General features: G+C 44.9%; 1 protein-coding gene across 1 annotated transcript; it reads left to right on the forward strand.

Moving 5' to 3' along the window:
* Positions 1-9,646: 9,646 nt before the first annotated feature.
* Positions 9,647-11,914, forward strand: LY6K (lymphocyte antigen 6 family member K). The gene is made up of 3 exons (XM_033202704.1): positions 9,647-9,686; positions 10,029-10,142; positions 11,542-11,914. The coding sequence occupies exons 1-3, from the start codon at positions 9,647-9,649 to the stop codon at positions 11,820-11,822; spliced, it is 435 nt and encodes a 144-aa protein (XP_033058595.1). The 3' UTR covers positions 11,823-11,914.
* Positions 11,915-12,266: the final 352 nt, after the last annotated feature.

Genomic DNA, 12,266 nt, shown 5'->3' on the forward strand with positions numbered 1-12,266 from the left:
AACAAAAACAAAAACAAAAAATCATCCTTTTCCTAAGCAAACCAAATCTAATAATAATGGCATAGGAATTATTTCAATAAAATGTTATATCTGTTAGGTCATTTACCGAAAGGCAAAAGAAAAGACCGTCTGCAGTGCACAGAATATTATGTTGGAAGAAAACGTTTCCTTAGACCTTTAAGAAAATGTGCCTTTTAAAATGGGAGAAAAAGCCAAAAAATGGTGACATGCAATAAAAGTTGAACTTTCAGTTAAAAAAATTAAAATCTGTTATAATTTATTAAGAGTAAATCAACCCATTAAGAAAATTTCATTGTTCTAACCAATAATTTAGTGCATAAATTTTTTTTACATCAAGCCCAATCTCTAGGAAGAGCAACATAATTTCCCTTTACTTATAAACAACTTGATCATATAAAATTTTTTGGTTTTTTTAAAAAATAAATCCTCTTACTATGACTTATACAGACCATTCATCACATGCCTGGACTTTGTCTTTTGTACTGAACATCCTCTTTCTTAAAAAATCAGTCATGGCCGGGCGCGGTGGCTCAAGCCTGTAATCCCAGCACTTTGGGAGGCCGAGACGGGTGGATCACGAGGTCAGGATATCGAGACCATCCTGGCTAACCCGGTGAAACCCCGTCTGTACTAAAAAATACAAAAAACTAGCCGGGGGAGGTGACGGGCGCCTGTAGTCCCAACTCGGGAGGCTGAGGCAGGAGAATGGCGTAAACCCGGGAGGTGGAGCTTGCAGTGAGCTGAGATCCAGCCCCCGCACTCCAGCCTGGGCGACAGAGTGAGACTCCATCTCAAAAAAAAAAAAAAAAAAAAAAAATCAGTCATTTTATTTTAGGACTAAACTTACTATACAAGATTTCTTTCTCATATAAAATTATTTCTCTTTAAGCTTTCTTACCACAAAAAATATCTCTTTATTTTTATAACTTTCTTTACATCTCTCTTATTTCCTGGTTCCTTTACCTTGTTTTATATATAACCTTTAAATAAGCTTTAAATTAGATAAAACTTGTTTACCTTTTTTAAAAAAAGATACACTTTTTTTTTTTTAGCAAGAATGAATGTTTTCCTATAATATATTTTTATTGGAAAATACCTAAATAGTGAAATATCTATTATTTAATATAACTTTCTATTCTAAATTATGACAAATTTTTCTACAAGTATGTATCCCATTACTTTTACCTAATTACCTGAATTGTTTACCTAGATTGTTTATGAAAACTGTGATAGTCATGATTTAAAGTTATGAAACCATCATTGCAAAATTATAACTGAGATAGGGAAAAAAGATTTTACCTAACTGACTCCATCTTGCTTCTAACCTCCAGGCTGCCCTTGTTCATTCCTGGACTCTGGGAGGAACTTAGTTTATAGTTTAGCTTTGAAACAAACACGATAACAGCCCTTTCCCAAAACAAACTTCCTTACCGCCTGTGCACTAGACTGGCTAAAGCCACAGGATTAGAAGTTATGATAATCTTACTAAATTCAAGATGCATATATATTCATTAAATCAATATCAATGACTTATTTATTAAAGATTACACAAGCAAATATCATTATGTTTTGGGCTGGGTTTATAGTTTTGTAAACCCTCTGCCAAATTTTGACAACTTATAGTATTTGGCAGGGGTAAGTATGAAATTGCTTATTAATAATTGCAAACAAAAAATGTATGCTGGTAATTCTTAAGACATTTCTAATATTACTTTACCAATATTTTTAAAGCGAGTTCATTTATTAACAACTTTACTTAAGTTATGCAAATTTGAAAAAGCATTTGACTAGTCTTTCCTTTTTCCTTGATAAAGTATTTAAGTGCTTTTATTTCACTTTGAGCCAATTAATTAGAGCTCTTTTATATATTTTTCGTGGTGAAACATTAGGCATGCTGATAGAAGTACATCTTATAGATTCATAAAAGCCTTTTTTTTTCATATCTTAGACTTTCAGATTCTTGATAACCTGTTTCACAATGCTAGGCAGTTCTCAGCTAAATAGCCTTAAATTTGCATATTAAAGGACATAACTCAGGTGAAAGTCAAATAGCAAAATTTACATTATCAGGTACAGAGAGAAAATGTCTGGTGGTGCTAGAGAAAGATTAAAGATGGATGCCAACTCAATAATAAAATTACAGAAATGTATCATTGGATTATATAAGAAGACCAATTTTATTTAGATAGAGACTACCTGTTTTTCTTTTTTTAACCAGATCTCTGAGCTCTGGGTAGAGCCCACACTGAATCCTGGGTCTCCAAAAAGGGTGAATTACTATGAGGCTAGACAACGTGATGCTTTTACAGTTCACTTAAAAAATAGCTTAAAACAAAAACATTTCTAAGTGTCTAAATTACACTCTTCCTTAAAAACCCCAGAGTAGCCTGTGTTGCAGTAACTATTTTAGTCAAACAATCAGGTAATAACAGAATTCAGTCAACTGAGAAGAAAAAAACTTTTGCTAAAAAAAAAAAAAGGCAAGGTCTTAGAGGAGAAAAACAACCAAAAAACAAACACATGAAGACCTTTCAAATACAAACATACACATATGCATGTGCACACACACGCGCACACACGTACGTCTTGGACGTTAGCCTTTTTTTTTTTTTTTTTTTTTTGAGACGGAGTCTGGCTCTGTCGCCCAGGCTGGAGTGCAGTGGTGCGATATCGGCTCACTGCAAGCTCCGCCTCCCGGGTTCACGCCATTCTCCCGCCTCAGCCTTCCGAGTAGCTGGGACTACAGGCGCCCGCCACCTCGCCCGGCTAGCTTTTTGTATTTTTAGTAGAGACGGGGTTTCACCGTGTTAGCCAGGATGGTCTCGATATCCTGACCTCATGATCCACCCGCCTCGGCCTCCCAAAGTGCTGGGATTACAGGCTTGAGCCACCGCGCCCGGCGGATGTTAGCCTTTTAATTAAACTGACTTTTAACCATTGAGCTCCTTTTAAAATAATCCTTTTAAATCTTATTACCGTATTTTTCTTTTGAGATGGAGTCTCACTCTATCGCCCAGGCTGGAGTGCAGTGGCCGGATCTCAGCTCACTGCAAGCTCCGCCTCCCAGGTTCACGCCATTCTCCTGCCTCAGTCTCCCGAGTAGCTGGGACTACAGGCGCCCGCCACCTTGCCCGGCTAGTTTTTTGTTTTGTATTTTTTAGTGGAGACGGGGTTTTACCGTGTTAGCCAGGATGGTCTTGATCTCCTGACCTCATGATCCACCCGTCTCGGCCTCCCAAAGTGCTGGGATTACAGGCTTAAGCCTCCACACCTGGCCTCATTACCATATTTTAGTCAGAAAAAATTGCTGCTATTTCAGAGGTACCAAGTGTCAAACCAGAAAGGACTTGATTTAGGAACCAAACCCACCAAACCCAGGCTCTCACGGTGAAAAGAAAGCAGAGCCTTAGCTGTGGAACTGCAGCATGGGGCAACAGCCAATGCTTTCAGCTAGCAAAAAGGTGGCCTTATTCTGTAAATAAAACCCCTTTAGTAGTCAAAATCAAAAATCTTTCCTTTTTTTCTCCTTTTGCTAGCTGTTTTTCTCCCCCAACCATACCACCTTTTGTGTGTGTGTGTGTGGAGGGGGGGTGGGGGGTGGAATTTAGTCACTTCAGAGGCCTTGTTCCACATAATTTGGAACTTCCCTTCAAATTTGATTAAGTTGGATAGAGTTGATCAAACCCAATGGACAAAAGACTGAAACAACACGAAAAACAGAAACAAACATCAAAAATTAAAAAAAAAAACTTAAGCAAAACAAACAATGACACAACTTATATGATCACTGAACACTCTAACGGTAAAAAAGAAATTAAGACCAGCTGGTTGTTAACTTTAACTTTAGCCAAGACAAACCCCAATTCAGTTACTTACCCAGGGATGGGTCTCAGGCTGAAGACTGCTCTCTACCATCCAAGAAGTGGGAAAAAACTCATCTTCCCTGTTGGAAGTGAGCTCAAATTCCATAAAGGAGTTACCTGCCTTCCATCGTCATGGAAGCAGAAAAACTTCCCTTCCTTGTTGGAAGCAAGTAAAACTCCAAAATAACGGAGTTGTACACCAAAATAAACTTTAGATCTTGACCAAATTTTGGGAGAGCAGGGATTCTCTGGAGGGGCAGTTCACAGACCTCAACAAATTGTCCTACTGATTTGAGCAACAAATTAGTTCATGATGGTACCAAGCATCGATAGAAGATTTGTCAAAGCTCAGGGGCACCTCCACTCAGAATCTCCCCGTGGTTACCAAATGTGAACCCAGAAAATTTGAGACAGGCCCCAGTTAATTTAGAAAGTTTAATTTGCCAAGGTTGAGGACACACGCCAATGACACAGACTCAGGAGGTCCTGATGACATGTGCCCAAGGTGGTCAGAGCACAGTTTGGTTTCATACATTCTAGGGAGTCATGCTGGTTCCGTCTGGAAAGGCGGGACAACTCAAAGCAGGGAAGGGGTTTCCGGGTCACAGGTAGGTGAGAGGCAAACAGTGCATTTTTTTGAGTTTCTGACTGGCCTTTCCAAAGGAGGTAATCAGATATGCATTTATCTCAGTGAGCAGAGGGATGACTATGAATACAATGGGAGGCAGGTTTGCCCTGAGCAGTTCCCAGCTTGAATTTTCCCTCTACCTTAGTGATTTTGGGGGCCCAAGATATTTTCCTTCCACAAAGACATAGAAGAAATTATGTTATTTCAGATAAAGGCAAAATTATGAAATGCATCGTAATGTTTTGGAATACAGACCTGTCCCTGTGTCTCAAGAAAGCAGTTTACTTTGTCCCCTTTGCCCAGGTCTAAAGACAATGTTTGGATGAACGGAGGCAAGATGGTGCACTTCCGGGTTCTTCATCCCGCCCCCCAACTTTTCCCGCGCGCGCGAAAATGCAGCCGGCGACCCGGGAAGGTGCAGACCAACTAGGCATGCGCCAGGTGATGTCAATCCGAAGAGACCAACATTTACCTGGTCGCACCTGCGGAACGCCCCCCGACATGCCCGTGCCCCGCCTATCACCCTCCCACTCCTAGAAAAGCCGCTCCGGAGGGACGCCACGCGCGGCCTTCTCACAGCCCCACTCCTGTCGGGATGTCGGGACTGTGGGAACTCTGTCCGAGAGCCCCACCGGGGGACTCTGTCGGCCTTCTTTGCCGGAGGCCGACAGACCTCTCCCCACCCACCTTCTTCCCCTGAAGCTAGGTGACCAAAGTAAACTTGCAGTTTTGCTCCTACACTTGCCTAGTCGCTGGTTCTTTTGTGCCCGCTCTGGTGGTCTTAGAAAAACAAATCAGTTGGTGCCGAAGACCCAGGAGGAGACCCCTCCTCAGGCCTCTAAGGGTTGAGGAACCTCCTCCTGCTCCCATGCGGCAGACGGACCAGGACCTGAGACCCGCTTCCCTCACTCTCACCGGCCTCTCTGGGGTAAGTGCCCTTGTCTCCTCTTTACCTCCCTCGGCCAAAATCCTGCGCAGGTCCGAGGTCCATTTGGAGCCACCATGTGGCTCGGGAGACCCGTTCAGGACGGAGACGTCCGCCTGAAGGTAATCTCCACTTTGGCTCCATGAGCCTCCAGTCTGTCTCTGCTGGTTCCAAAGGACGCTTTGAAGCCAGGCAGGGATCCATTTCCATTTCCATTGTGTCCACTGTGTCGGTAAAGAGGAAACAAACGGGAAACCCCCCAGTCCAAATTTCCAAAGAGCACCCCCTTAGGGTGCCTCCTAGCCAATTTAAAAACCTTACAGCTTGAACAACACCTTAGGAGGAAGCGGTTAATTTTCCTTTCCACTGTGGCGTGATCGAACTCAGCAATTTCTGCCAGTGGCTAGGCAAGTGGTCTGAAATTAATTACATACAAGGCTTTTGGGCCTTACGCTCTCGTCCCGATCTGCCCTATACTCCTCCTCCTCTCCCCGCTCTCTCCAACCCCTCCCTTCCTGCCCAGACTCCTCCTTCCTCCTCCTTATCTACTAGTAATCCACTCGGTCCCGTGCCTCCTTCCGGGCCCCCAACTGGCTGTCTTGAGTCCCCTCTCTCTGCCCACACCCTCCTACAGTGTTAGCGCCTTTGTGAGAGGTGGCTGGGGCGGAGGGGGTAGTCAGAGTACATGTCCCTTTTTCATTGGCCGATCTTTCCAAAATTGAGAAGCGTTTAGGTGATTTTTCAGCTAATCCTACCATATACATAAAGGAATTTAGATACCTTTGTCAGGCCTATGACTTAACTTGGCATAACCTCCAGGTTATCCTAACCTCTACCCTAAACTGACTGAGGTTCTAACCCAATATACCCGGTTAGATCTGGCCTCCCTCACAGGGGCCACCATTTTGGCATCTTATTTCATTTCTCAATCAGCTCCTGACATTCGTAAAAAACTTCAAAGGTAGAGGATGGTCCTCAGACACCAATACAAGACCTGGTTAAATTAGCCTTTAAGGTCTATAACTCCAGAGAGGAGACGGCAGGCTCGCCTTGAACAGAAGTTACAGTTCCTAGCAGTGGCTTTACAGCCTAGTCGTAACCCCAGGCCAGAGAGTACACACTCCGCAGACTCCAAGGCTACGAAAGGAGCCTGCTATAAGTGAGGCAAGGCAGGACACTATGCCAACAGGTGTCCGCAGGGTCCCCGAGTCCCAACGCAGCCTTGCTATAAGTGCAAGGCGTCAGGACATTGGGCCAGTGAATGTCCTAACCCTCGTCCACCAGCAATCCCCTGCCCTGCTTGCTAGCAGGGAGGACACTGGAAGTCTGATTGCCCCACCCTGAGAACAGGTGCTGCGTCTCCACGTGACCCCCTTTCCCGGGATCCTGGGCGCTCCTTCCAGCTCCTACATCTGGACGACTACAACTGAAGGTGCCGAGACTCGGGGACCCCCATCACCCTCGCCGAGCCGTGGGTAACTCTCCTGGTAGCGGGTAAGACAATTTTTTAATCAACAGCGAGGCTACCTATTCTGTTTTGCCGTCCTTCTCTGGACCTAGCCTTCCATCCAATATCTCTGTAGTAGGAGTAAGCGGAAAGCCATCCACTCCACAAAAACTCCACTCCTTAACTGCTGCCTGGCCAACAACTACTCTGCGCACTCGTTCCTCATTCCCAGCTAAAAAGGGCCCCTACCGAAAGCAATCAGTGGAAATCAGTTTGGCTTTCCCCCACTTGCCTCAAACTTACTAAATTTTCTTAACTATCTCATACTCCTCAACCTTTCTGGGACCTTCCTTCTGGGTTTTGTCCCTATTCCAACAAATGCTTCCATTCCTCGTTCCTATACTAATACTGTGCCTTATTTTATTTTTCATCCATGCATCCAAATGCCAACCATGGGCCCCGACCTTAATGACGCCCCTTAACAGCAGGAAGTAGCCAGACAGACCACGGCGCCCCTTTATCACTATTACCAATAAAAGGTTGGACTGTTTGGATGAACGGAGGCAAGATGGCGCACTTCCGGGTTCTTCATCCCCCAACTTTTCCCGCGCGCGCGAAAATGCAGCCGGCGACCCGGGAAGGTGCAGACCAACTAGGCATGCGCCAGGTGATGTCAATCCGAAGAGACCAACATTTACCTGGTCGCACCTGCGGAACGCCCCCCGACACGCCCGTGCCCCGCCTATCACCCTCCCACTCCTAGAAAAGCTGCTCCGGAGGGACGCCACGCGCGGCCTTCTCACAGCCCCACTCCTGTCGGGATGTCGGGACTGTGGGAACTCCGTCCGAGAGCCCCACCGGGGGACTCTGTTGGCCTTCTTTGCTGGAGGCCAACAGACCTCTTCCCCACACCTTAGGTGACCAAAATAAACTTGCAGTTTTGCTCCTACACTTGCCTAGTCGCTGGTTCTTTTGTGCCCGCTCTGGTGGTCTTAGAAAAACAAATCAGACAAGCCTTCAGTTAACTTGAGTTTTTGTCAGATACTGGTAGGAGTCGGTGCCATCTTTAGATATGTGTGTCCAGGAGTCAAAGTCCTACAACAGGTTATTAACTAAGCAAAAGGATTGGTTAATAACTCCTAATAAGGACAGCTTCAAGGGGGCTGAGGGAATCCTTTAACTGATTTTCTTCCAATGTGTAATTGTCAGGCTGGAGGTGGTGATACTGGACTTCATGGTCTGCCAGAAAGCTCTAAAAAGATTTTATGACCTTGCAGAGATTAATTTCTGTAGGTTTAATAAGCCCCAGCAATAAGACTAAATCAGATACTAAATTTAGGATTTTGATTTTGAGGATATTTCTCTAAGATGTTAAAAGGCTCAAAACATTTTATCAACATAAAATCACCAGTCATTATAATAGTTATTCACTTAACCAAGAGTAATAATCAAAAAGACTTTAACAAGCAATAGAGAAAGGTCATATGGATGTAAAAACCTTAACCCTTTTAACTTTCAGTTTTTTTGCAATCACAAAGCTAATGAAGACAGCATAGGAATTATCTTGAAAAAACATAAAATCTTGTGTTTTTTTTTGTTTTTTTTAAGCCAGCTGATAAAAAGGCAGAGAAAACCTTCTACAGTGAGACTGCTTCTCCTTATAGGAAGCCCATTTAGATAACCTGGAAGACAAACTTGAGGAAGGAAGTGCTTGATGGCGCATGAACAGTGTTTAAGGTTACGGGTGTATGTGACTCTTAGGAAGAGCATGAGAAGTTTTCTGATTACACTGAAAATTTAGACGCAGCAAGAAAAGCCAAGAATATAAAATCAAGTTATACTAGAAGAAAACATTACTTTTATAGAGCTTTAAGATAAAATGTTAGCATCAGGCCATTCCAACAGTTAAAACTGGAGGAAAAAAGGGATGCAGGAGCTGACAAAAAACGCTGAAGTAGAGGGTTGTCTTCTCGGGCCTGCTCAAGGGGGAAAAAGCTGAAAGCAGTGAGACAGAACCAATGGAATGTCTAAAATATGGATCTGAGAAGTTTAGAAGAGAAACAGGGTATAAAATTGGAAGTAAAATTTCTTGTAACTTCATTAAGAGCAAATCAGTACCTCAAGACAACTTCGTTTTAACATAGGCGACCAATTTCTAGAAAGACTGTTATAAATGGCTTCCTTTCAATTATAACCAACTTACTCATATACAAAACTCCTTTCATAAATTTCCCTTCATGAACTTTATCCCAGTGTACACAGACCATCTTAGACATGCTTGAACTTTCTGCCTTGCCCTAACCTTCTCTCTTTCCCAAATAATCATTTAGTCATTATTCATGACTAATGGCTGAAAGTCATTAGTCATATTAATGACTAATGACTAAAAATCATTAGTCATTTTACTTTAGGACAAAAATTTACCACACAAGATCCTTTTTCATACATTATTTGCTATTCTTTATAATCTTCCTTACCAAAAATACATCTTCATATCCATCACTTTTATTCACATCTCTCGCTCCCCTACTTACTGGCCCCTTTCTACCTTGATTCATAAGTAACTATTTTCAAGTTCATCATTTTAATTAATCTTTAGATAACTTCTGAATTAGACAAAATTATCTTTCTTCTCAACAAGACTAGTTCCTGGGAGCCTTTTGGCCTCATATGCTGCCCAGAGACATGCTGAATTAAATAACCCAAAGAAAGAAAATCACCAGGAGAAGGACTTCAGAGCATGTGTGCTTGGATGTGGGAGGATGGGGGAGCCCCCAGGAGAGAAGACAAACCGCTCAGGCTGTAAAGAAGGCCGAGGGCTGGGCAGTTTATAAAGAAGAGAGGTGTAAGTGGCTCACACTACCAAAGGCTGTCCAGGAAGCATGGTGCTGGCTTCTGGGGAGGCCTCAGGACACTTAAAATCATGGGAGAAGGCGAAGGGGAAGCGGGCAGCTCTTACGTGGCCTGAGACCCTTCCTGCTTTCTCCCCATGCGGCTCACTCAGAGTCATGTGGCCCCAGCCACTGCTCAGGGGCAGAAAGATGGGGACCCGCCGAGTTTGTGCTGGCTCGGATGCTGGCTGTGTTCCTCAGATAGGCACGGATAACTGGAACATTCTACTTTCTTTTTTATTCCTCCTTTCAGACGAGGGTGACGATAGAGTGTGGTGTCACGTTTGTGAGAGAGAAAACAGTTTTGAGTGCCAGAACCCGAGGAGGTGCCAATGGACAGAGCCGTACTGCGTTATAGCGGCCGTGAGTGAGTATCTTCAGTCTTGTTGGAGACCCACAGGCAGGTGAATAGAGGGCTTTCAGGAATCAGGGCTGTCTAGTTTTCCTCAATAGGGAATAACTAATAGAAAGTAGCTTTTTTTTTTTTTTTTTGAGATGGAGTCAGGCTGGAGTGCAGTGGCCTGATCTCGGCCCCCTGCAACCTCACCTCCCTGGTTCAAGCGATTCTCCTGCCTCAGCCTCCTGAGTAGCTGGGATTATGGATGCGCACCACCACACCGCCTAATTTTTTATTTTTAGTAGAGGCTGGGTTTCATCATGTTGGTCAGGCTGGTCTCAAACTCCTGACCTCAGGTGATCCACCCACCCTCGGCCCCCTAAAGTGCTGGGATTACAGGTGTGAGCCACCGCACCCTGCCTCTTTTTGTCCTTTAAAATGTGAAGAGCAAAGTCCTGAGGGGCCAGGGAGAGGTGAAGGGGGAGTGGGGTGGGGTTCAGTCCGTAAGAACTGTGCCGGTGTAAGGCAGTGCCTGCTACAGTGGGTCCAGATAAAATATTGGAAGGTAGGAAGAAAATCTGGGTTTCATGTCATCCATTTTTAAATGAAAAATTAAGCTTTAATAATGTTAAATGCGCCACTGAGAACAGTGTCTGTGTCACTCTTACAAGAGATGCACAAAACCAAGGTGTACAGCCTCCAAGTGTGTTCTCAAAGAAGGGTGCGTGCCTTAAAAACTGGAGACCGCTGCTGTGTCATCTGTGATTTCCCTGAAAACCTATGGGTACATGAAGCCCTCCCCGAGGGGAATCTGGACACCCAGTACCTTCTGCCCACAGGGCGATCTTCAGGGCTGGTGAATTCTGATTCCAGCCAGCAGTTGCTCTCCAGCCCTTCGGTATCCACGAAGTTGGTGGGGCACCAAGGTGATGCTTCAGAATCAGTGTAGCCAACATTGACTTTTTAACTTAATATGGCAAAATGATTTGTACAGTGAAGTATAAGATGAAGTGTGGTCATGCGACAAGACCCCCAGCTCAGAGCCGAGCCAGGCCCACCGAGAGGCCGGCTCCATGCCCTGGGTGATGGCCAGAATGGCTGGCAGTCCTGTGTCTGTCTGTGGTCACAAAGGCCTGAGCCAACCCTGTGTTTGAGAAGTTGAGACCTGTGTGTTCCCAAACAGCGACCCCTAGACCCGCATTCCCAGTGCCTGTGGACAGGCCATACCACGCAGAAGCCAGCCCTTCCCCGAAGCAGCATTCAACACACAGGCCTGGCCCTCGTCCTCCCGACCCCCACTTGGTGCCTTATTGAGTGTGCACCTTTGAGCAGGGCCACCAGGGGTAAGGCTTTGACCCAGACAGAAAGGCCTTGTTGTCAGGCGTTGCAAATGCGTGATTGCCTTCTCTCAATCTTTATTTCCTATTAGAAATATTTCCACGGTTTTTCATGATTTCGAAGCAGTGCTCCACTAGTTGTGCAGCGATTGAGATACCCAAGCCAGAGGAGAAGCGGTTTCTCCTGGAAGAGCCCCTGCCCTTCTTTTACCTCAAGTGTTGTAAAACTCGCTACTGCAATTTACAGGGGCCGTCCATCAACACATCATTGTTCAAAGAATATGCTGGGAGTGTGGGTGAGAGCTGTGGTGGGCTGGGGCCGGCCGTCCTCCCGCTGCTGGTCTCCATTGCAGCCGGCCTTAGCCGGCCTTGAGCCACGGGACTGCCATGGACTGAGCCTTCTGAAGCATGGACTCGCTCCAGACGATTGTCCCCTGTTGCATTAAACTTGTTTTCTGTTGATTACCTCTTGGTTTGACTTCCCAGGGTCTTGGGATGGGAGAGTGGGGATCAGGTGAAGTTGGCTCTTAACCCTCAAGGGTTCTTCAGCTCACATTGAGAGGAAGTCCAGATCTCCTGAGTAGTGATTTTGGTGACAAGGTTTTCTGTTTGAAATCAAACATTGTAACTCATTTATTGCTGACGGCCACTCTTTTCCTTGACTCCCCTCTGCCTCTGAGGGCTTCAGTATTGATGGGGAGGGAGGCCAAAGCACCACTCATGGAGAGTGTGTGCCCAGATGCTTCTGACCTTTCAGGTGATGCAGAAACACTGGGGGAGTCTGAATGATTGGGGTGAAGACATCCCTGGAGTGAAG

Source organism: Trachypithecus francoisi, unplaced genomic scaffold (assembly GCF_009764315.1).
Source record: "Trachypithecus francoisi isolate TF-2019V2 unplaced genomic scaffold, Tfra_2.0 Lachesis_group7, whole genome shotgun sequence".
Taxonomy (NCBI): domain Eukaryota; kingdom Metazoa; phylum Chordata; class Mammalia; order Primates; family Cercopithecidae; genus Trachypithecus; species Trachypithecus francoisi.

What these genes read in the sequence shown, in the direction of transcription:
- LY6K (XM_033202704.1), top strand. Translation starts at nt 9,647, where the DNA reads ATGGGGGAGCCCCCAGGAGAGAAGACAAACCGCTCAGGCT. An exon ending in GAAGACAAACCGCTCAGGCT is followed by an intron (nt 9,687 to 10,028) that starts GTAAAGAAGGCC and finishes TCCTCCTTTCAG; the next exon opens with ACGAGGGTGACGATAGAGTG. An exon ending in CTGCGTTATAGCGGCCGTGA is followed by an intron (nt 10,143 to 11,541) that starts GTGAGTATCTTC and finishes ATTTCCTATTAG; the next exon opens with AAATATTTCCACGGTTTTTC.